At 39.6% G+C, this 25,930-nt stretch overlaps 1 protein-coding gene across 4 annotated transcripts in view; it reads right to left on the reverse strand.

Moving 5' to 3' along the window:
- Window positions 1–6,714: 6,714 nt before the first annotated feature.
- Window positions 6,715–25,930, reverse strand: part of LOC126266807 (RNA-binding protein 12-like) — a 107,167-nt gene continuing 87,951 nt past the window's right edge. For 2 of the 4 annotated variants that reach the window (XM_049971352.1, XM_049971351.1), the window contains 4 exons: window positions 15,751–16,623; window positions 13,185–13,961; window positions 10,160–11,330; window positions 6,715–8,723 (listed from right to left, as the gene is read on the reverse strand). In XM_049971352.1, the coding sequence (XP_049827309.1) occupies window positions 8,019–8,723; window positions 10,160–11,330; window positions 13,185–13,961; window positions 15,751–16,623 (3,526 nt within the window). In that variant the 3' untranslated portion in view covers window positions 6,715–8,018. The remainder of the gene's footprint in view (window positions 8,724–10,159; window positions 11,331–13,184; window positions 13,962–15,750; window positions 16,624–25,930) is intronic. The other 2 variants (XM_049971353.1, XM_049971354.1) reach the window with 1 other exon arrangement.

A 25,930-nucleotide genomic window follows, 5' to 3' on the forward strand; every position in this document is an offset into this window, starting at 1 on the left:
GGCATTCTCCCTCTGTCAATCTGTGGAGTCCAGGGCAGAAAAAATGGTTGGTGATGTGCACCAGTGACACGAATGTCGGCCGGGTGAGGGTATCACATGACGATACTATTGAAGAGGATCTCTGAGGCAGTGAAAGAGAAGACCATTTCCCTTTGTTTGACTTCTTGGAGCCTTTCCAGTTGGCACAGGAAAACCCAGGTGTTTGTTAGCTGGAGGGACATAGGAAGACTTCACGGGAGTATTCCTTCTGTCTTTTCCGGCCTATTGATTGTGTAGCAGGGAACTTTGCCAATGAGGTGAAGTTTGGTGGCTTGTTGCACAGCTGAAGGATGAGGTGATGACGCTACCATGACACTGTGCAATTTTCCAACCACGCGACCAAATCTGAGGTTGCTTGTCTGTGTAGCCACATCCTTTGTAGAGCAAGAAGCAGAAAGAACAGTATTGCGAGTGCCAGACAGTACAATGCAGGGTTTCCGAGTAGTTGATAACTTGCAAGCGACTGGGTAAGGCACTTTTTCCTTCACCTAGATCTCCCAGACAGCTCGCTCATCGAGATACACAGGACAATCTCAGGAGTTTGTGGCACAGTCGCCATTGCAGTTGGTACAGCAGGGAGGAGGAAGTAGACAATCACCACCATGAGCATCCCTACCACAGGTTACACATTTGGCCAGGTGTCAACAGTACATTTGAGTGTGGTTGTCACGATGAGACTGGTAGCAGCACCGGTTTTGGAATGTACGGTCGGACTGTGACAGCTCCATAACCTGCTTTGATCTTTGACAGAAGCACCACTCTATCAAAAGTGAAAAAAAGAGTGCATGTGGGCACTAAGAGGAGGCATCTAGCTTTTTCATCACCCTGTGGACTGCAATGACACCCTGATCAGAGAAGTACGCTTGGATTTCTGCCTCAGCCAGACCGTCCAGCAACCTAGTGGAAATAACTCCACAGGAAGAATTCGGCATTTGATGGCCCTCAACACAAACAGGACAACCATGGAGGAGCGAAGCTACGAGCAGTCATTGTGTTCGAGAACCAGTAGTAGTCTCCAAAAGCAAAGTGCCATTGTGTAAACGAGAGCAGATTTCACAGAGCTGGCAATTGCATCAACACATTTCTGAATAAGAAACATATTTACTGTCACACAGGAATGACTGTCTTCAGTACGTCAAACCCCAAGGAACTGTGGTGCAGCTGGGAGGGTCTCTGAACTGTTAGCCTCATTCAGTTTACATTTCATAGACATTGACTGTGAAGATGATGATTGGCTCATTGCAAGAAAATCCCTCATGATAGCCAGCATCTACGGTGGCGTGCTCCTTCCAACTGGGAATACTCTTCAGAAGGGGATGCACCTGCCTTAGGTGATTGTTCACACCTCCCAAACACCTGACAGAGGGACCAATTAGCAATTTGGGAAGGCAGCAGTTCAGACAAGCACCCTCCCTGGGCCTGGCCTGTTCCAGGGGGTATGTGCGAACCTTACCTGTCAATCTGGGGCAGGGAATTACGCATTACCCAGTCACCTGTTACATGTCAAGAGGCATGGGCTGGCCTTCAGGAGTGCACAGTGAGGAAGATGAAAAAGAAGACCCTTAAATGCCGAAGTGAGGAAGGGTAGGAGAAAGGTAGTGATGAAAACAAAAAGGAATAAAAAACAGTGGAGAGACTGTTCTGATATTGGTTACGAAAAAAGCAGAATACATCTCTAAAAACATCCCAGACATGTTCCCCAAGGTAGAGGAAAAAGAATAGCAAGAGGACATACAGACAGCATGGAAGGGAAGCTATCCCCCTTGGCAGCCAAGCACAAATCTGCGAAAGAGTGGTGAGCACCCTGGCAGGACCAAGTTAGGTTGTAATCGATTCAGGGGTTTAGGAGAAGCTTTTTGCATGTGGCACGTCATATATATTCGATATATTTCACAAACATTTATACACACATTTCACCTATATGTCTAGCAAATTTTGCACTGTAGTTTCATTTCATGTAGCTCAATATTTATTAAGTCTTATCTCCCAAACTATATCTCATACAGCAACATAATTTTCAGGTACTTTCGGTGGTATTTGTGAATACTGTCAGCAAAATGTGTTGCGAATACAGTTAGTAGTAAAGAAGTAATACATTAAAATGTCATGCCTCCTGCAGCTGACTTACTGTGTGAACACTGAAAATGTAGTAAGAAACATGTTCATCAATTTGTGGGTGTTGTCAGCGATGATAATTTTTTTAAAGGTTTGAAATTAGGTGCAAAGACTGTTACAAGTCACTAAGTGCTCTCATTCCCAAATACTGCTTGGACAAAATCTGAATATCCATGCTTCGTGGGCTACAATTCTTTCTCACTCCCTATCTCACCCCTTTGATAGGTAGGTAGTTCTTGCCCCCACAGCGATTCTTTCCAGATAGTGAGTGATTGTGTAAAGTTTGGTTGAAATAGTCTCGTGATTATGGAATATATGTGGTACATACATATATGTGGTACATACGTTTGACACAGTTCCCCACAGTCGTTTAATGAACAAAGTAAGAGCATATGGACTATCAGATCAATTGTGTGATTGGATTGAGGAGTTCCTAGATAACAGAACGCAGCACGTCATTCTCAATGGAGAGAAGTCTTCCGAAGTAAGAGTGATTTCAGGTGTGCCGCAGGGGAGTGTCATAGGACCGTTGCTATTCACAATATACATAAATGACCTGGTGGATGACATCGGAAGTTCACTGAGGCTTTTTGCAGATGATGCTGTGGTGTATCGAGAGGTTGCAACAATGGAAAATTGTACTGAAATGCAGGAGGATCTGCAGCGAATTGACGCATGGTGCACGGAATGGCAATTGAATCTCAATGTAGCGAAGTGTAATGTGATGCGAATACATAGAAAGATAGGTCCCTTATCATTTAGCTACAAAATAGCAGGTCAGCAACTGGAAGCAGTTAATTCCATAAATTATCTGGGAGTACGCATTAGGAGTGATTTAAAATGGAATGATCATATAAAGTTGATCGTCGGTAAAGCAGATGCCAGACTGAGATTCATTGGAAGAATCCTAAGGAAATGCAATCCGACAACAAACGAAGTAGGTTACAGTACGCTTGTTCGCCCAATGCTTGAATACTGCTCAGCAGTGTGGGATCCGCACCAGGTAGGGTTGATAGAAGAGATAGAGAAGATCCAACGGAGAGCAGCGCGCTTCGTTACAGGATCATTTAGTAATTGCGAAAGCGTTACGGAGATGATAGATAAACTCCAGTGGAAGACGCTCAGTAGCTCGGTACGGGCTTTTGTTAAAGTTTCGAGAACATACCTTCACCGAAGAGTCAAGCAGTATATTGCTCCCTCCTACGTATATCTCGCGAAGAGACCATGAGGATAAAATCAGAGAGATTAGAGCCCACACAGAAGCATACCGACAATCCTTCTTTCCACGTACAATACGAGACTGGAATAGAAGGGAGAACCGATAGAGGTACTCAGGGTACCCTCCGCCACACACCGTCAGGTGGCTTGCGGAGTACGGATGTAGATGTAGATGTAGATACATTTCTACAATATGTATGGATTACCTCACTTCCAGTTAGCACATTGATACTGCAGTTAAGAACAATGATGTTTTTCAGTGGTTTTTTTCCTGGCTTTATCATATATCTTCATGGTGTTGGCACAGTAATCTGGAAACTGACAATGTTAGTAGTAGAGGGTGGCCCAATTTCCATCATCAAGTGCCCTGTATACCCCATCCATCTGTGGCTAGAGTTATCCCATGAGGAAGTGTGAGAATGGTTTCAAAGTGTTTGTGGATAGTGTAACAGGGGAGGAACACAGGTACCAGCCCAGTAATCACCTATTAGAAGTGGGAAAGTGCCTAAAAATCACATTCAGACTGTCTGGCAAACCAGCCCCCTGTTGATCCAACAGGCAGGTTCAATCTCTGACCAACACAAGTCTCCAAATCCAATGAGCAGCATGCTAATCTGTGTGACTATCTAGGAGAGTCGCAATAGTAAACTGCCTGTCAGAAATTAACTTTCATTACTATCCTTAACTGCAGCACTGTATTTCAGTTTGCTATGTGCCACCAACTTTACACTTGTTTATAGATTTTCAGCTTGTTGAGTTTAGCATATCATCATCATCATCCGAAACATCCCTTAAGCTATGCTTATTTCCATTTCTCATACTACATGAACATTTGTTCAGTTTTCATTCACATTTGACAGTTTTTCTTGCAATAATACAATTTTTGTGTCAATATTTTAGTCCTTAATACTTCAGTGTATTTTGTAGTATCTTAACAATCTTGGTAGTGTGATTGAAGCCAAACTGAAGAAAGAAAAGTTTATTCACAAATGACCAGACAGTTTCATAAAAAATATTAAATGTCTTTCTAGGTAGTAATTTTACAAACATGTTCCACACACTCAAAGGGGGACATAAAAATTTGTCTTTATGTCATAAAGTTGAAGCAATGCTTGAAGAGACAGATACTAAATTGCATTCTATTACAGATAATGGTCTGTTACAAGAACTTATATGACTCAGTTCCTTAAGGCCGGAGAACTACAACCCGCATTCTGGTACATGTAGCATGCTGATCAAAACTAGTGTAACTATATCTGATTAAAAGAGCAAACACTAGCATCATTATAAGCTGTCTTAGGAAGAAGTATTTGAGAAGAATGAAAGGCTGTCATATGACAACTGGGAACAATTGTCACCAATGAATCAATTATATTAACAGAATTTTCAACCTGAGAACTGAGGGGCACAATTTAATTTCAAAATTGTATTGGCGAAATAAAGGTGCACTAGATGCAAACAATACAATGTCATCAGCAAAACACAAGTGGTGCAGATATATCACATTAACACACATCGATTTTTTTGTATGCCCCAATACCAAGTTTATGCACGTGAAAAATTCCTATAGAACTGCTGTGGATAGATTTGATGATGTGGAATCTTGTTGGCTGAATACTATTTTAATTCTAAATTTCTCACTGGCTTGATGAAATCTAAACAGCAGTGACATATTTGTTCTTCGCTGTATATGTTGAATTAGTGCCTCGTTTCACAAGGTCTGTTGGTGGAGATTTTATTGGAACTTAACCAAAAGCTTTCTCAAAGTCTATGAATCCTAGGCAAAATGGCAGTTCAAACTTTTTGTACTGTGTATAGCCCACTTCTCAAACCAGTTTGCTCTTATGCCTAATTAAAATTCAATGCTTTTTTTCTGTTTGGTTGGTGGCAATTTTAGTGAACATCCAGTACAGCATGACAGTTGATAGGTCTACAGTTTTTGATGCTTTCTTTGTCTCCTTTCTTGTTAAGTAGAATAATTACAGATTTTTCCAGTTTCGGGCAACTTTTGTGCTCTGCAGACATTCTGTGAACAATTTTGTGAGTTTCTTATATATTACTCTACCTCTATCTTTCACTATTTGTACTGAAACACCACCATTGGCCAGCGATCATCTTTCCTTTATCCATACCTTGAATGTCTTTGTACATTCATTTGGCATGTCATTTTCGTTATTCACTATTTCGTTGTTTGACTCTTTTAACATGTTTTTTTCTATTTCTCAAGAGAGAGAGAGAGCATAAGAGTTCAAAAGCTAGTGACATTTTCAGTTCATTTAAAGTCTGCCTAAGTGTCACTTACCCACTTATCCAGCATTGCCAACGATCCCATATAGTAAGAGGTTTCCCACAGCTGTTTGTTGAAAAATTTATCTGGTATGGGCCTTTACAGGACACTAAAGTTCAGTATTTAATATTTTTCTGCTGTTTTATCTTAATTATGTAACTTCATTTGCCAAACTTACTTCAGTGCTAGGCCTGTATGCCTCTGATCTATATGCTGAAACAACATGTAAAAAAAAAAAAAAAAAAAAAAAAATTGACAAGTACTCATCCATTAACCTGCAGAGGAATGATGAGTGGCATATTGGCATACTTACAAGGACACCACAGGGCAATTGGATTGTGTGTGTGTGTGTGTGTGTGTAAATCAACTCTGAATTTTTCCCAAAGTGAGAAACACTATGAAAGCAACCCGACTTCAGAAAAGGGAAGCTATTATGCACAATTTGACAGAGTAACTGTGCATCACACCAGAAGGGGCTTTCCAGAGGTTCTTCCAGCAGTGTCAGCAGTACTAGGAGAAGTGAGTAGAAGCTGACTGATACTACTTTGAAAGGGACTAGTGTCAAACAATTGTACCTGAATAAAGTTTGACACTTTTTTTTAACAGCCCTTGGACAATATTTTCCATCTAATTTTGTAGACCATTTGTATTTCTAATTCAAGACCAACTAGGTCACCTTTTTTAGTTTGAGAAAAGATGTAAGTACTCAGTTACACAAGTGTAAAAGGGTAGTGTGCAGACAAGTAACAATTGGACAAAGAACCACATTTTATGTCAATGTTTCTCATGAATGTAGTACCTGCAACTATCTAAGTACAGGTATACCTTGGGAGATAACATTTTGTAGTTTTTCACGTGTTGTTACATTAAATGGTCAGTATGAGTTTACAATGTAGATTGTACACAGTTTGATGCACAACAGAGTGGGGCAATGGTCATGTAAGTCTAAGGACATGAATGACATTCCTTTTATGATTTAACATGTTTCCACAACTAAATGTTTTCTGTCAGTTCAAAAATAATAATGGGTATTTAGTTACACTTAAAAATACAATTTATCATTTTTTGAAGATTTATTGGGTATTTTTACTTGAGATGTGCCACTGTAAACAAGTAACAACTCAGTTATTGCTGCACTCCCTAAATGTTATCAAACATTACAAAGAAAAGTAAATGAGGATATCTTTGCTAACGACTTATGTGGTATCCTTAGACCAAAAAGTGGCCAGTTAGGAAATTTTCTTTAGTTATTTACATGTTCATTATTTACATTCACTGTACATCCACATTTATCAATACTCTCTCTCTCTCTCTCTCTCTCTCTCTCACACACACACACACACACACACACACACACACACACACACTAATATACATAGTTATATGTACAAACATTCTAAAATCTCATGTAACAAAAAATACAAATGATAAATGACAATATGTCAAACACACTTGGAATGATACTAGATCACAGTGTCACTAACACTTTTTATGCTGAAACTACTGTGAAACTAATAACTAGAACTTAATTATCAGTCTGATGCAGTGATTAATATACAAAAGTATGTGTATTTAAAATGTCATATTATTGGCCTCTGCCCCTCCCCTTTTCTTCTTCTTTACATTGACTTTTCTCTTAATGTCGTACCTTAAACTAAATTTGTCTGTGCATGCCCACGTACAAAAAATTGTAACTTTTAACATAATACATTGACTTGTCCAGATTGTTAAAAAGACAAATCATGATATGTGAAAAAATATTGTAAACTTTAAAGGCATTACAATCACAAGCAAGCTATTATTCATTTTAAACCAGGCCCACAGAAGATGGTTGAAATGAATTAGCCTCCATCTTCAAAGCAGTCTGGAGTGATCAGTTTATGATATCCCAAGTGGCAAGTGAAAACAAATCACATCAAATCAATCAAGAGAAAAATGAATGGAAAACAGCTTTTTTACAAACACTATACTGTTATTTAATGAATATCAAAACCACACTTTGTTATGTTAGTGGTTTAATTGTTCCATACTATACAAAACTTCGAAACTTTTATGTTCTTATACTTGGATTCACTTATTTCAAAACCCGTATAAATCCTATGGCACTGACAAAGAAAATAATATCCAATCAATGGGGAATGGACATTATAGAGTGAATATTTTAGTATAGTGGGCTACTCACACTCGTTCAGATCTGAATACAGTTTCATTAATCAAAAAATAAGAAAACAATTCACATTACATTAGGCAGAACATGTCTTGATTCAGACTCCACAGACACTTGAAATTGTTTTTACTGTGTTTTTAGTTCCACATTCTCAGTCAAGTCCACACAGCCCACTAGGTCACACTCACAACATCAGTAAAGCTTCATGAATATAGGCCGTCCTCGCATCTTGCAATAACGAAGTTCTCGCAGAGCTCGCTGTGCTTCAGCAGGTGAGGGAAGTGCTACACGAGCGTCACCTGTTACCATACCTCCTTCTGTATATCGTCTGATAACATTCTCCCTCGTTACTCCATAATCAGCAAAGAAATCAAGAATTTCATCAATATCTGCACGAAATGGAATGTTTTCGAGAGCAAGAACACAACCTGGCTTTCCAAATGCATCTACATGTTGTGGATGGTGAGGGTGGTGAGGATTGTGATGAGGGGGTCCAAGAGGGTGATGGGGATGGTGGGGATTGTGATGTGGGTGATGAGGGTTGTGGCGGGGCAACAGCTGTGGGCGATGCGGAGTTCCTGGTGCAGCACCTAAGAGGCCAGGTCTGGCAGCACGCACAGGTCCTCTTGAAGGTGGTCTTGAAGGAGGGACTTGCCAACCAAGTGCTTCTTGCAGTTCAAGTCGAGACACAGGTTGAACACGAACTTCATTTGGGCCAAGCAAAGTTCCATCCTTACTAAGTGCACGTGCAACTTCGGGTGTAGTTGCAAATTCAAGGAATGCATCACCATTAGCTTTGCCATACTTGTCCAGCATTATGTGAATGCGAAGTGGCACAAGGCCCACATCTGAGAAGAAGTCCAAGATTTCGCGGTCTGTTGTAGTTGGTGGCAGGCCCTGGAAAACAGAAGAAGAAAATTAAGTATCTTCCATTCTGTGCCTCGTTATATGTACAAATTCATTTTGTTTATCTTATTTAGTTCCAAATTAAATGTCTTTAGTGATACCAGATTACTGGACTCCACATTCACTTAATGTTTCCTATACACTGTATTACTGCTGGTGCTAATTTCACATTAAGCTAGATTATGTTGTTATTGTTTCACAACAAAGAATAAATTAATATTTTCACTGTAGCTATTTGCAACTCTTTCAGTCAAACCAATGTTGTGAATACATTTCAGAACTATTAATTCTTATGAATATATCTACACCCTTTAAAGATATGAGAGGATTTTAAATGGAGAGTGAGGTTGTTATTTATGCACATATTCTATCAACAACAGTACCTAAACACAGTTTTCCGCGACAGTATTTGGCTCAAAATTTAGTAGCTAAGCTTTGGCTCCTGATTACAGCCACCCGTGTATCAGGCAACAATATTTCAGAGGTGTTTGAATAGGCCCTAAATAACATACAAACTTCAATAGGGTATATTAATATTATTAATGATAATGATAGTTACGTTAATCCAAAGAAGCTGGGATTTTTTCTCTTTCTAAAAAGTAACTGGTGAAATTCATTCATTCAATGGCAGTTAGGTAATACAGAGGCAACATTAGTAGCCATTTGTATGTATGCATCCACAGCCACTGTGAATTTCTTGAGAGAAATTGTTTTACTCCTTGGACATTATCAAGGTACATCACAGTAAAATACTTTTGTGCTGCATATAGCATGGCATATCCCCACACGTGTGTATGGAAGAAGCAACATATTATGGCATCCCTAATGTGGGTTTCACACAATCACACTAGTTACAGACACAACTATCTCACAAGTGAAATCTATATGTAAAATGGAATAATGCAAACCTTTTGTTACTGAGCCATCATACAAAACATTGAAACTCATAAGATGGCTCAGTGAAAAAATCCACATAAGTATCACAATATTCCTTTTCACATGTGGATTTCACACCTGAAATGGTTGCGCCTGTAACTACTGTGGCTATGTGAAACGTTATTGGGTCACCATCACATAATGCTTCCTTCACACAGATGTGTAAAGTACATTGTGCTATGTGCATTACAGAAATGTTTTACTGTGATGTAACTTGATAATCTACACATCAGATTTCATCTAGGGAATTCCAACTTGCTACAGTCTTCCTAGTTAAATCCTGGAAATGCAAAGTTTCATAATTTAAAGTGAAAATATTTGAAATACTACTAGTATTTGAGATTCACATTAGATTTCTTGTACTTCATGATCAACAGTTTGCCCAAACAAAGTAATACAGGCCTAACAACTGAACATTTTGATATGCCACACATACAGAGAGAGAGAGAGAGAGAGAGAGACTTTTAGCGTATTAAACAAACACCACATACCTGCAAGAGAGCACAATCTGTGTTCACTATGGGCAGTGGCTGTTGTGAAGGTGCTGGTGTGGGTGTAGGCCCTTGGTTTGTGGCAGTGGTAACTGATGCAGTAGTCGTTGCAGGAGAGATTGTTGCAGGAGACGAAGTAACAGTTGAACTGTTGGTGGTACTGCTTTGTGCTGTAGTCACTGGTGAAGCACTTGGACTTTCAGATGATACAGTTTGTGATGTAGGAGGTGCTGAAGATGAACTGTGGGTGGGGGGCGCAACACTGACTGGGGGAGGCTCTGTTGTCACAGTTTCTGCAATAGTTGTAGGAACCTCCTCCTCTACATCCATATCAGTCACCTTATCATCATCAAATCCATTCTGCTGTTTTCGAGCTTCCACTAACTCGTCCACAGGGCAAGGCCACACACTTACTTTCTTATGTCCTATAATGTGTTTATTTGACGAGTATAGAGCCTTTTTCGCATCCTCATGCTTGCTGAACTTAACATAAGCTTTGAAGTCCTTAGCACCAGTCAGTTCTCTTGGTGTAATTGACATAACCACTTCAACAACAGTGTAACCCTCAAAGAGCTTGAAGATGTCTTGCTCCTTAACATATGGTGGCAAGTCTGACACCCGAAGGCATACGAACTGTTCCAAGTCAGGGCGACCATCTGGATTATCAGCTGATCCACGTGCTTGTTTGGACTCTCGAGGTGGTCGATAAGAGTCTATGGCTTTTTCAAATATATCATCATCAAGATGCAGAACTTCCACAAGTGAGCCACGTAAAGGCTTCCCATTGAAGGAAAGTGCTCGTTCCTTGTCTTCTCCCTTGGTGAATCTAACATAAGCCATACCAACACGATTGCCATGGTTGTCGTTGATGATTTTAATGGCATTTCCTGCAACATATAGGCCTGAGAAAAAACGCTTCACATCAACATAGCTCGCCTCTGGCGGCATGTGTCTAATCTCTACACAAAGCCCTGAATGAGACACTCTATTGTGCTCATAGTTTCCAGGTGAGTTAGGAAACCTGTCCCTTCCAAAACGATCTGTACCAAAACCAGGTGGACGGGAGAGAAGCTGACCACCATAGCTATTACTACCAGCTGTTGCTCCACGGTCAAATCCATCAAAGCGATCGGCACCACCTCGATGATACTCCTGTTCACGGTAATTTCCCCTGAGGAGAAAAAAAGGTCTCAATAAATTATAAAAGTCATTTTAATCTCTCAATGAACATTAAAAGAAATTTATCACAAACGAAATGAGAGTTGTGATCTTACAGGGTAGGTGAATAAGTGAGTTATTTCACTACATTTCTTTAAGGCAGCTAACCAGATTCTCAAATACAATAAATAAATAAAATATTGTGAGAAGGTTGCGTCCATTAAAACCCGTAAAGGAAGGTCTGTTTACACTGTATATAATGTTAAGTGTGCATAAATAAAGTTTTTTGTCTGAACAATCTAATTATAGACAAATCCACGGTCTTCTTCATTCAACAGTCCTGAGTATTTACATGAATGCACCTGACAATAAGAAAATAGTTTCTGCATACCACAACAGTCAGAACACAAACAAAATCTCTCTTCATGCACATAAGCTTGAATTATCCATAAACAAAAGCATATTGTTAACATTATGTGGACTAAACTATAGCACAATAACACAAAAATGTGTGGGATCATTTTAAGAGACCAATTAGTGTTCATGCAACAGTCCATTATGCAGAGTTTTATTATATGATGCATGCATTTTGTACACAGTATTTGAATTATAAGGAATCTGGATGACACAGCCAATGCAGTCGTATGACATTATGCATCAATTGATCACTGATAGGTTAGAGACTGGCTACAGTCAGCATAAGATAGGCCAGAAGTTGAATTTCACTCACAACATTATTTCACAGAATTGGAAAAGATTCTAGGAGTGAGGGACCTTTCTATAACAGTAACAGCTAAGTCAAGTGGCAGGACCTAGTGGCAGGACCATTATCACACTGTGATTTAATGTTGTGTATTGTCAAGAGTATTTGGAGGATGAAGAGGAAGCATTTAACTCAAACAGCAATGCATACTGCAATCTCATTGATGGTATGTTCGTATGTCAAATTAGAAAATGATCACTTATGTGAAAAAGTGACAAACTTGTCTCTGTATATCCATCTTTTGTTGTGGGACTCAGCTCTTCAGTCCAGAATGTCAAATCAAACACCTTTCAGCCATCTAATTTCCAAGCTGTCATTTTATTGGGCTACCAGTTTCAATGATACATTATGCCATCATCAGACCAATGTGTAGGAAAACTCCAACCTCAGTTCTGACTAACAGTCAGCCGACGATGTTTGATGTGATCGCTGTATCAAGCAGAAATCTACAGACACCAGTCTTTGAACGCTGGCCCCCATTTTGACTGGGCCTGCAGTAGGAATCTATACATTGGCCAGGGAGCCTGAAGATGGCATAATATATCATTGAAACTGGTAGTCCTATAAAATAACAGCTTGGAAATTAGATGGCTGAAAGATGTTTGATTTGACATTCTGACAAACTTGAAGTTTAAATGCTGTATTAACCTTAAGATCCTCTTAGTATCAAGTTTCCAGAATTCTGAAGGGTGTAAACGAAGACATCAATTCCAACACTGCTCTGAGAAACATATAACAGCCTTCAAATCAGTTCGTGGATTTTATACCAAATTTCCTAACTACCATATACAAAAACTGCTTACCATCTAATCTGGAGTTCAAAACTGAGTCATTAACAAAATGTTGTTATACATATTGAATGTATATTGTTCTCTCACATGAGTACTTGGTGTTGTGTTTGCAATGTCAATGATACAGATGAGTATAGAATGCTAAGTAAGAAAGTAGAAAAGAGTTAATAAGATTGGTATGCCAATGTGCCTCACTGTTCCATCTTTGTATTCGGTGTCCCACGAAGTGAAGGAAATTTAGGAAGACTTATTTATTTGCATCCAGTTAACAAATATTTCATATCAATATTAATGTAAAAACACTTGCTCTCACCTTCTGTCACCCTGATAGGGCCCAGCTAATGGTCTCCGCTCTGGAGCATTAATAAGCCCACGATCTGTGCCTCTGCCACTGCCTGTCCCTGCCACAGGGCCCTGGTATGCAGGTCCTGGTCTTCGATAAGAACTGCCACCCCGGAAGCCTGCTCCACCTCGTCCAAGCACAGCTCCGCCACCACCAACATGGTCATAGTCATTCTGCAGGAAATCTTCTCCACTGGCAGCATCTGGCACATTAGTTCCCGGATAGGGACGCTGCTGCATGGTTTGGAAGCGAGAGTTTCCACCGACAGCTGTTGGTGATGGCATTGCTGCCTGGACTGTAGGAGCCCTGGCAGTTGCTTGCTGTTGTGGCTGTTGATGTTGTTGCTGCTGTTGCTGCTGCTGTTGTGCAGCCCATGCTTCACCACGTGCTCTGGCAGCTACCGCCACAGCAGCAAGTTCAGCACGCAGATATGGATTATCAGTGAGGGCACCACTACTGTAGGGGCCCGCTGGTGCAGCCTGGGGACGACGTGCAACTACTGGCATAGTCTGCTGATGTTGTGGTACCTGAGGCTGTTGTGTCTGCAGGCGCCGTGAATCTATCTCTGCAACTATCTGCACACCAGATTGAGTTTCCCATGCTGGCGCTAGCTTGGCAGTTTCTGGAACTGCTGCAGAGGTGGCAACTGGTGTTGTTTCTTTAGTATATGATCCCATGATGACGACGTCAGGTCCACCATTTTGCTCTTTATCTGAATCTCCATCACCACGTTTGTGAGACCTGCTGCTATAAAAATTAATTATTACTTGTCGGTTTGAGTTCACTACACACACACACACACACACACTATGTACAAGCAATCACATGTCTGCAACATATTTTGCAAGGATAATGACACAAAAATAGACAAAACATGAAATATGTGCATGGTAGCTACAATAAAGGCAGTAATATCATCTTGGAACCAAATTATAACCATTTGGAAAAAAGAAGGTGGGAAACAATAAACAACTTTCAAAACAGACTGAATTTATTCACTATCCATGAAAATAAAATCATCTCCTGTATGAACTAGAAAATAATACAGAGTTTAAACAATTAAGCAAATAGTTTCGGAGGAGGAGGTACTTTCAATGTAATGTTTAGACACTGCACATCCGATGGAAATCAATAAAGACTGTAGTTAAAAGCCAGTTACTGTGAAGAGGATAACCCCCTTGCAAATCTGAGAAGGGACACGAATAACGAGTAATGAGAGGGTAATATGCAGAGCTTGAGGTGGGCATTACGGGAAATATGGCTGATACTGCAGTATGAGGCATGGGTGGAAGAAAGGGGCAGGGGTGGGGAAGAAAGATAAGTCAAGGTATCATGGTTGCCAGAAAATGCAAAACCACAACTCAGCTGAGAACATGCAAAACAAATAAACACTATTTTCAGTTGTTGATTTTATATCACAAATACCAAAATCAAGCAATCCTGTATAACAACATATAGGGCACTAATTGAAGTTACTACATCAGCTATGCAGTTTTCAACAGTGATCAGTCATTAAAAGTGGTGAAAGAGCATCTAATGTTGTGTTCCACATGGCATTCAGACATTTCCAGCCATAACAAAGTGAGTAATTCAGTAGGAATATTTTCTAAGATTTTTGTACCTAGAAGTGGAAATCACTGTCAAAATGGCTGTTCCTATTTGTCATTCAGTAGGAATATTTTCTAAAATTTTTGTACCTAGAAGTGAAAATCACTGTCAAAATGGCTGTTTCTATTTGTCATCCGGAGGTCTCATGGTCATGCTGATATGTTGACTGAATGAATTTATACACAAATAAAGTTCTCTTGAAGTTAAAAATGTACCGAGTACTTGGTGAAACCCAGGCATGAAGACGCCAGGAACATTTACAAGCATACTCAGTATACTATTGAGATTGTAGCGGAGGTTCTTTATAAGATTTTAAAGGGAAATCCTCAAAGACTTGATGTTTAGAATTTTTTTAAAGGTTGTCTGACAAGTTTAAGTCCAGCAGCTCAAAATTAATATTTGTCATTGCAGTTTCGGACAAAATATGCTCAGTCTAAGGACTAACAAATTGCGTTAAGACAGACCATCCTCCCAATCAGTTATTTATTGACTACACGGTGAGCCTAAGATATTTAAAAGTGTTCATCCTGAATATAAATGCAATGTCTAAACCACTGTTTACTTCAGTTAGACCCATCTGCATATTTAGTGACTGGACTTTATAATAACTTTTTTTTTCAAAAAAAAATAATATAATAAACGAAGTCTTCATTTCTTGCAGCACTATGGAACTTTGAATAAAATTACCCCATAAGCATATATAAGCTTGTATGTTAAGTGGAAAATAAACATTTGACAGTTGCTGCACCTTTCTTTCATATAGGTATAGGAAATAGGACCATGACAGACAAAGGAAAATATAGGCAGTAACATGTGTTAAATTGGCTAATATAGAGAGCAAGAAAAAACAAGGAGGAGGAGGAGAACAAGAAGGGGAAGCATTCACAATAACTGGGTAGTAAAGAGGTGAAATAGAAATACAACTTACCTCCTGTCACGAGAGCGAGAGCGGGAACGAGAACGTGATCTATCACGACGATCACGACGACTGCGTCGTTCTCTGGAGCGAGATCGCTCCCTACGTCCACGCCCTGCACGTTCGCGGTCTCGATCACGATGGCGATCCCTTTCACGATCACGATCACGATCCTTGCGCCTATCACCTTCACGGGACCTAGAACGGTCTTTACGAGATCGTTCACGATCACGGCCACTGCCAGTGCTGGCAGTATCAGCATCTGGTTGTGGTGTGCGGCCCATGGTCTTGGGGTCAAGCCCCACAGTATCGAGGAGAGGTCCGGACATTACTTGCTGTGAATGTGACAAAGGCGCTGTAGTTGATGTTGGCACTGATGTATGCTGCTGATGATGCTGCTGCTGTTGCTGCTGCGGTGGCTGTTGTTGATTTGGAGGTGGCTGCTGCTGTGGTGGTGGTTGGTGCAGTGGTGGCTGCTGTGGAGGTGGTTGCATCCCAGAAAGTGTATGGTGCGGTGGTGGAGCTATACCTAAGGCGGCTGCCACTGATGTGGGTGGTGGTACAGTCCCAGCAGCTAGCGGCCCCATACCACCTCCTCCAAGCCCCAGAGTTGCAGCTCCTGACAGTGCTCCTCCTGAGATGTTCATGCCCATATTGACTCCAGCACCTGGAGCTGCTCCTGGGAGGGAGCCCATAAGTGTACTGAGAGCCTGAGATAGAGGGGGTGCAGGCATCTGCATAAAGCTGTGTAACGACATCGACTGCTGGCGAGCGTGCTCAATGACCTTCTGCATTTCGGCACGGGAGCTGAGCAGCAGTTTGATTTTGACCTCCTTGATCTTGCCCCCATCAGATAGCATTGCCTGTCGTGCATCCTCGTCTGTGCTGTAAGAAAAAATTTTCTTTCTCAGTACCAGTGACGGTAATAACTTCAATAGTTACGTATTGTCACAAAAAAAATCAAACTGTTCACAGTGAGCCAAAATCTGTGATAAATTGATTAATTTGTTGTTTTGATATCAGTTAATACTTTTACAACAAAGGAAAAAAATATTGCATATAGCTTCAAGAGGTCTTGATAGTAATCAAAACTGTGTTCTCCACTATGAATGTTGATATTACTAATTACTATGGTGCATTTGGATACAAGAAGAAATTTATAGTTAACAATTTTGTTAGCTTTCTAAAAGTTAGTTAACTTTCAAAACAAATCAATACACTAAAGACCCGCTGATCAATGAGAGTATGTGATAGTCACTGACATAGCCTCATTCCCATCCCGCAGTGCTTAAGGATAAAAAAATACAAATGGAATTTACTTTTTAAGAACAGCACTATTCAGTAACATTAACATTACGAACACTTGCTACTATATTCCAGCAAGACAATGCTTAATGACTTCCTGGTTGTAACATCACTGCAGTCTTCTCAACAGAGCAAACAATGCTTAAGGGGTAAAAAATGTCTTATGGCTCTTGATAATGTCTTCATGAAACGTCAGTTTTGTGTTAGTAATACAACTGTATGCATCAATTTAATAATTTTTCTGAAGTTTCCTCAAACGTATCACTACTGTAATAAAAATAAAGAGTTTATACGATGGGCTTCACAGCATGACACCATTTTCTATATGTCTTTCTAGACTTTTCACCAATTTTCTTTTCTAGATTAAAAATAATAATACTCAGAAACATAGTCATATACTGTCAGTGTCACCATAGCTCCAGAATATTTTACTCAGAAACATGGTCATACACTGTCAGGATCACCATAGCTCCAGAATATACTGACACTGTGTTTAATTTTGACAAAGTCTGCCTCCATTCAGAGTAAGGATTCCAGGTTAGTTTTATTTATCAAGCAAACCTAAAATACATTCACACATTTATTCAATATGCACACATTGTAGTGTCACTTTGGGTACCTTTCTGGATGTAGTTAATGAAATAGAACAATATTTTATTGTAGATGACTGCATCATCTGCAAAAAGTGTGAGGTTACTATTAACACTGTATGTCACACCATTAACAGACAATGTAAACAGTAAGGGTCCTAAACACTTCCCTGTGGTCTGCCTGATGTTAATTCTACATATATCAATGACCCTCCATTCAAGAAAACATGTTGGGTTCTAACTACCAAGATAGCCTCAATCTATTCACAATTTTTTTATTTATTTTATTAATTGGTTCTGAGATTTATACCAGAAGAATCTGGATTACCAATGACTGTCTTAACACCACCATTTATATAAAAATTTCAAATTTCCACTTCATGCAATAAAAATTGACTGATGATCGGAGGGCAATACTGAAAGGAACCAACAGGCTTCATTAACCTACGTAACCAGAATCCAGCATTCCTGCAAATCATTACTACAGGGAACAAAATGTGACCTATTAGTTTGATTCATAGCAGGATATGAAACCACCACAATCACAGTTCGATATTGTCTGCACCACATTGCAATGAAGATCCACAGATGTGCAACATAAATTCTTTGCTTGGTTCAAGACCTCTATGATTCTCTCTGCATGGTTGATTAATGGTGAGCTTTTAGTTTTCAACAGCTACACGAATGTTTCAAAACTGTATTATGCCCAATGAATATTAGTCTGAATGGTAATAATTGCATTTTGTTTGTATTTTCTGTTCAGTCTGTTTCATGATGCCATTCACTGGAATTTTTGACACATGCTGAAACTTTCCACTATGATTTTCTGCACTGAGCCGTAAATTCATTTTGACTCTTTATAATTCTGTAGCCATATTTGTTAAGTGCACTGATGGCAGGTGATGTCACCAGAAACAATGAACGTGAAACATGGTTGCAACTTTATCCATTTTCTTGTTTCTTAAGTATTCTTTGTGTAAACACGAAACAAGAACACCAAGCTGCACATACATATACAATCAATCATTTTTCCAACAACCCTTCCACATAAGGTAGAGAGAGAGAGTACACTCTGCTTTATATTTTCCCATAATTTACACAGTACACATGTACAATCACCATTTGTCACGTAAGATGCTAGCTCTGGCTGGGCAGCATGTAACCCGAGAATGGCCAAAACATTTAAAAAACTTGTGATTGTTAAAACAAAAACCCTTGGCCTGGGGGCACAACCTGACCTCCCTCATAATGGGTTGCATATAGCGTGCCCAAACAAACGTATCTTCACCATATGTTCACTTTTGTCAATTGTGCATTCTTCTTTAGTCTTAAGCAGGCCAAGATTTGCACTTAAACCTTGTTGAGATGTGTCATTATTTGCATGCTTATCTTTGAAAACAAAAATATTTTTTGGAAATCTGGGATCATCTCCAGTATCCATATCGTTAAATGTGAAATATTATCAAAGTAGGCCTTTATGTATTTAATGGTTCTTTGTTGCCATCCTCATAAAGCCATAAAGTGCAATTTGCTGTCAATCTGAGGTGCTTTCCTTCCATCACAATGTGATCCATGTATTCAAGGCAGTCACAAAGCCAAAATTTGCCTTGGGAGCCAGTTACACCACTGTTAGTACTTCTCAGAAGTATACAAGTGATGTTAAAAAAATAATCTGCAAGAACAAAGCAACACATCAACACATCGTTAAACAATATTTGCATGATCATATTTATCCAGACACTTATTCACTCATAGCCGTATGCATAGGCACTTAATCTACTACTCACAGTACGAAACACTGACACACTGTGAATAAAGACATGTCTTATACTCTGTTCCGCATCCTACCATTAACACCAAATCTAGCAGTGTTGAACATCATTCAATATCGTGGTAGGGAAGTATGTATGTCATGTATAACAAAATAATATTGATAGACCACATTCATACTAAATTTATTCTACAAATTAAATAGCTTAAATATGCCATTTCTGAATCTGATGATCTGTTAAAACTGTTGTTGTTGTTGTTGTTGTTGTTGCCTTCAGTCTGGAGACTGGTTTGAGGCAGCCTTCCATGCTACTCTATCCTGTGCAAGCCTCATCATCTCCGAATAACTACTGCCGCTTACATCCTTCTGAATCTGCTTAGTGTATTCATCTCTTGGTCTCCCTCCATGATTTTTACCCTCCACACTCCCCTCTAGTAAACTGGTAACCCCTTTACATCCCACAATGTCTCCTACCAACTGGCCCCTTCATCTAGGCAAGTTGTGCCACAAATTCCTCCTCTCCCCAATTATATTCAGTACCCCCTCACTAGTTAAGTGATCTACCCATCTAATCTTCAGCATTCTTCTGTAGCACCACATTTCAAAAACTTCTCTTCTTCCCTGCACTGTTTATCATTCATGTTTCATTTCCATACATGGCTACATTCCATACAAATACTTTCAGAAAAAACTTCATAACATTTAAATCTGTACTCGATGTTAACAAATTTCTCTTCATGAGAAATACTTTCCTTGCCATAGCCAGTCTACATTTTATATCCTCTCTACGTTGACCATCATCAGTTATTTTGCTCCCCAAATAGCAAAACTCATTTACTACTTTAAGTGTCTCATTTCTAATCTAATTCCCTCAGCATCACCCAACTTAATTTGACTACATTCCATTATCCTCGTTTTGCTTTTGTTGATGTTCATCTTATATCCTCGTTTCAAGACACTATCCATTCCGTTCAACTGCTTTTCCAAGTCCCTTGCTGTCTCTGACAGAATTACAATGTCATCGGCAAACCTCAAAGTTTTTATTTCTTCTCCATGGATTTTAATACCTACTCCGAACTATTCTTTTCTTTCCTTTGCCGCTTGCTCAATATACAGATTGAATAACATCAAGTAGAGGCTACAATCCTGTCTCACTCCCTTGCCAACCACTGCTTCCCTTTCATGTCCCTCGACTCTTATAACTGCCAACTGGTTTCTGTACAAATTGTAAATAGCCTTTCGCTCCCTGCATTTTACCCCTGCAACCTTTAGAATTTGAAAGAGAGTATTCCAGTCAATATTGTCAAAAGCTTTCTCTAAGTCAACAAATGCTAGAAACATATGTTTGCCTTTCCTTAATCTTTCTTCTAAGATAAGTCGTTAGGTCAGTATTGCCTTATGTGTTCCAACATTTCTATGGAATCCAAACTGATCTTCCCCGAGGTCGGCTTCTACTAGTTTTTCCATTCGTCTGTAAATTATTTGCGTTAGTATTTTGCAACCACAACTTATTAACTGATAGTTCGATAATTTTCAAACCTGTCAACACTGCTTTCTTTGTGGATTGGAATTATTATATTCCTGTTGAAGTCTGAAGGTATTTTGCCTGTCTCATACATATTGCTTACCAGATGGAAGAGTTTTGTAATGGCTGGCTCGCCCAAGATTATCAGTAGTTCTAACGGAATGTCTACTCCAAGGATCTTGTTTCGACTTAGTCTTTCAGTGCTCTGTCAAATTCTTCACGCAGTATCATATTTCCCATTTCATCTCCATCTACATCCTCTTCCATTTCCATAATATTGCCCTCAAATACATTGTCCTTGTGTAGACCCTCTATGTACTCCGTCTTCCTTTGTGCTATCCCTTCTTTGCTTAGCATTGGTTTTCCAACTGAGCTCGATATTCATACAGGTGGTTCTCCTTTCTTCAAAGGTCTCTCTAAATTTTTCTGTAGCCAGTATCTATCTTACCCCTAGCGATATATGCTTTTACATCCTAACATCTGTTCTCTAGCCATCCCTGCTTAGCCATTTTGCACTTCCTGTCAATCACATTTTTGAGATGTTTGTATTCCTGTTTGCCTGCTACATTTTTATATTTTCTCCTTTCATCCACGCTACACAATGCAATAAACCAAGCTGAGACAATAGTCAAGGCATTTCTCCTCAAAATTTAATTGTGCTCTAAAATTGCCCAATGAATGTGAGTGACTTACTTTCCTGCCTATGTGTGCACTTAAGATCAAAATTACAACAGCAATGACACTCCACTGAAGACATATATATGGTAGGTAGATGGATTGGTGGTTCCATTCTGTGCAAGTTTTTGACAACTGTGCAGAGGTCCAACGTCATTTACACTGTTGTGCACTAGAAATGTACATTTAAAATGCAGTTGCCCAAAATGCTGAAGCAATGATCAATGCACTGCAATGCCACTCTCTGGACACACAGCTACCGCTCTGTGTTTACTATGGCTTTTAGTTGTGGTTTGGCTTTCATCTGGATAAGTCCAAGTAGGCTATTTTCCCACACGAAGCAACATCGACATACTTACTCTCCTGGCTAACGTTCAGTGCCTTGCAGAGGGAACTTTATGACATTACTCAATATTCCCTTTCCATTTCCACTCACTAATGATACAAGAGCATAATGAATGTCTTTATGCCTCTGTACAATCCCTGACTGCCCTGTTTTTACCTTAAGCAAGAAAGATATTTGAGACAGTAGAACTGGTCTTCAGTGTGCTGCGCAAACACTGGTTTTGTAAATGTCTTCAAGAGTGTTTCAAGAAGAAAATAAAATGCTTTCTACAAAGATTGCTAGTATTACCACAGCATTCTTGCACTGAACAGACCAGTTGGTAACACATATCTGAGATGCTTTGATGTCTTCCTTTAATTCAATCTTTTAGTGATTCCAGAAGCTCAAGTAGCACTCAAGAAAAACCCTGGAAAATGTATACAGAACACTAGTGTAGTTCCACAGTAGTGTGGTCTCAGACTAGTGTTCTGTTTCCATTTTCCAAAGCTCTTCCAGCAAACCCTAGTCAGACATTTACCTTCCCTACAAATGGTCTTACATGCTCATAACATTTTATGTTGTTTCACAACGTTCTCTCTTTTCTAGCATTTACCCCCTCATACAGGGTCCACTGTTTATCATGGTTTAGCAAATTTATTTTAACTTTGGGTCCAGATGCTCTTCCTCTTACCACAGTTGTCAGTTATGCTGAGAGAAGGAAGTTGCGCAAATCATCTCTCTGTGAACTGTGTAAACTGTTTTCAACAAGTTATTAAATTTTAAATGTCTGCAAACCACATTTTCTGAGTCACGTATCAGGGGCCAGCCCAATGTTTACCTCCTCGAGTGTGGAAATCCCCATTGCAAACACATTCAAACTACTGGTGTACCAGACCACACATCGTTAATCCACCTCGTGAAATCAATCAGGGTCTGGCTCACCTTCCTGTCACAAAAGCTAGCGACTTGTGTAACAAACTGTACACGTAGGTTAGTGATGTACCAACATGATGGATGACTGCAACCCATAGACTCTCCAGATCTCAGTTGATACTTTCGTTCCTAGATGCCATTTTCTCAAGAAGCTCCATAATCTGGCTAACATTACAACTACCCATGTGCTGGCCAGGATCCTGCCATTGACTGTAATCAAGAAAATGTCAACCACCAAGAGTACACATACATCAATTCCAATCTGCCACAGGTGCAATTGCCTCTTCAGTAATCTTCTTGCCCTGTCCTTTTTCTCATTAATGGCTGGATCAGATTGCTGAAAGGATGTGAGAGAGAGAGAGAGAGAGAGAGAGAGAGAGAGAGAGAGAGAGAGAGAGAGAGAGAGAGAGAGAGAATGTGGTAATATTCACTATGTAGGACTGTGTGCTAAAAACTAAGTGACGAAAGGGGGGTATAACATCACTGGACTTATGTCCATCTGCACTGAGAATAGGTATTGAGTGTGAGACTCATTCAATTCAATTTTCAAGGAAATACATATAATTGCCGTCTCTCTCTCTCTCTCTTGTTAGAATGTGTATGGTTTTTTTTTTTTTTATTCTGCATACTTTTTGGGGGGACAAAACATTATTTTTGTTTAAAGGTGCAGACTCTCGACTCTCTGTTACTGTATGAGATCTCCAAATGGGAGAAAAGGAGGACTGTTAAAAGAGAATTTCCCTTTCAGTGCAATACATAATCCAAATGTTGGGTCAGCCATTGAGTCTCTTGATTACGATTATATCTCCTTCAATTTCAGAATCTATGCTACAGTCTCCTCTCGTTTTCTATCCCACATGCAAATTATTTCACAAATTGCAATCACCAACTTTCTCCTCTGAATGCGAAAATATTTTGACTCTCACCTACTTAGGGATGAATGACTATTGTTACAAAACAAAAAAAAAATTGTCTTCAAAATCTGAATCACTACTTCACTGAAGAAACCTTAGCGAGTAAAAGGTACGTACAATTTCTTATCGAAGTGTCACCCTCTCTCTCGAAGAAGCAGCAACACATGAAATACACAGATGTGCGTGGTACCTGCACGAAGCTTGTCCGCCACACTGTTCGCTTGTGGCTAGGAAAGTGGTCACCACCCAGTTCTTCCCTGGTCGCTAGGCGTCCTGCACGTCTGCCTGATTTGACATCATTGTACTTTTTTCTCTAGGGTTAACTCAAAGGATGGATTTTATACGTACGTTCCAAGAGGATTTATAACATCGTATTGTTGCACCCTGCACAATATCGAAGAAATCTCTTCAGTCTGGAGTTTTGCAACTGGTGTCAGCTTATCTGTTTCCCAATAATGTTATCTGTCCAGAAGCCCTTTTGCACCAGCAACTACAAACATGTATTGCCTTAGACTGTGGGCATTATAATACTAGACGATTTAAATGGAATTTTAAAGAAGTATTTGTGATCACATTCTTCTGTTGTTTCCTTCTTGTTGATGTGTGACAAAGTAGAAGTCTTTATGCCTCAATTCTGTGTTTTACATATTCATTCAATTTTTGATGTGCATCTTCCTTTCAATGCTCTAGCATAAATAAGAGCAGATATACTATCGTACTTACTTGGGAATGATACTAAAATGCTGTATCGTTTTTATTTACCAATGATTTGTCAGCTCAACCACAGACAAACACTGTAATTAGTATTAGTTTTAAATTAAACTTTTTTCTCTCCATTTACTGCTTTTGTGTGCTGACACTCTTGGTTCCGTAAAGCTGAAGTGCCCCATCCGCCTGACGCTACAGTTCAGTATAACAAAACGAACGTCTGTATAAAACAGTACTGTTTCATGTTCAAAACATATATGTCCTAAGTCACAAATATGGTAACTTCTTCAAATGGTCGGCTTGGATTTGGCAATGTAGAGGGTGGTCGAACACGATTCCTGTCGCTACCCCCTCTGTCCCTGTGACGAAATTTGTGTGCCCCAACTAGCTGCATCTACAGTTATCCCTTGTGAAAGTGTGTGAACTTTCCATAAGTGTTTATGAATTGTGTAAATCATGTGGGAAGTGGGTATTGGTGCAGTATACGCCTAGTTGGATGTGTGAAACCACCTAAAAGCTACACCCAGGGCGTGCTGCACACCAGGCCTCATCATTACTCCATCGGGGAACTCGTCCAGGGCCGGAATGCCTCTCTAAAAATATTAAGCTGATTTAAGAGTGAAACGCCATTCAATTCCTCTGTTTAAAACTAAGACACTTGCAGCGGAGTTCACTAGAGGTACATTTGAAGTAATAAATGACAAGAAACTATACATCATTTAGTACGGACTTTTTGGCAATTCATGTCGGTGAAAACAGAATTACTACACATTAACGGCCAAGACATGTTTTGTTGTTGTTGTCTTCAGTCCTGAGACTGGTTTGATGCAGCTCTCCATGCTACTCTATCCTGTGCAAGCTGCTTCATCTCCCAGTACCTACTGCAACCTACATCCTTCTGAATCTGCTTAGTGTACTCATCTCTCGGTCTCCCTCTACGATTTTTACCCTCCACGCTGCCCTCCAATGCTAAATTTGTGATCCCTTGATGCCTCAAAACATGTCCTACCAACCGATCCCTTCTTCTAGTCAAGTTGTGCCACAAACTTCTCTTCTCCCCAATCCTATTCAATACCTCCTCATTAGTTACGTGATCTATCCACCTTATCTTCAGTATTCTTCTGTAGCACCACATTTCGAAAGCTTCTATTCTCTTCTTGTCCAAACTAGTAATCGTCCATGTTTCACTTCCATACATGGCTACACTCCAAACAAATACTTTCAGAAACGACTTCCTGATACATAAATCTATATTCGATGTTAAAAAAATTTCTATTCTTCAGAAACGCTTTCCTTGCCATTGCCAGTCTACATTTTATATCCTCTCTACTTCGACCATCATCAGTTATTTTACTTCCTAAATAGCAAAACTCCTTTACTACTTTAAGTGTCTCATTTCCTAATCTAATTCCCTCAGCATCACCCGATTTAATTTGACTACATGGC

Source organism: Schistocerca gregaria, chromosome 4 (assembly GCF_023897955.1).
Source record: "Schistocerca gregaria isolate iqSchGreg1 chromosome 4, iqSchGreg1.2, whole genome shotgun sequence".
Lineage (NCBI taxonomy): Eukaryota > Metazoa > Arthropoda > Insecta > Orthoptera > Acrididae > Schistocerca > Schistocerca gregaria.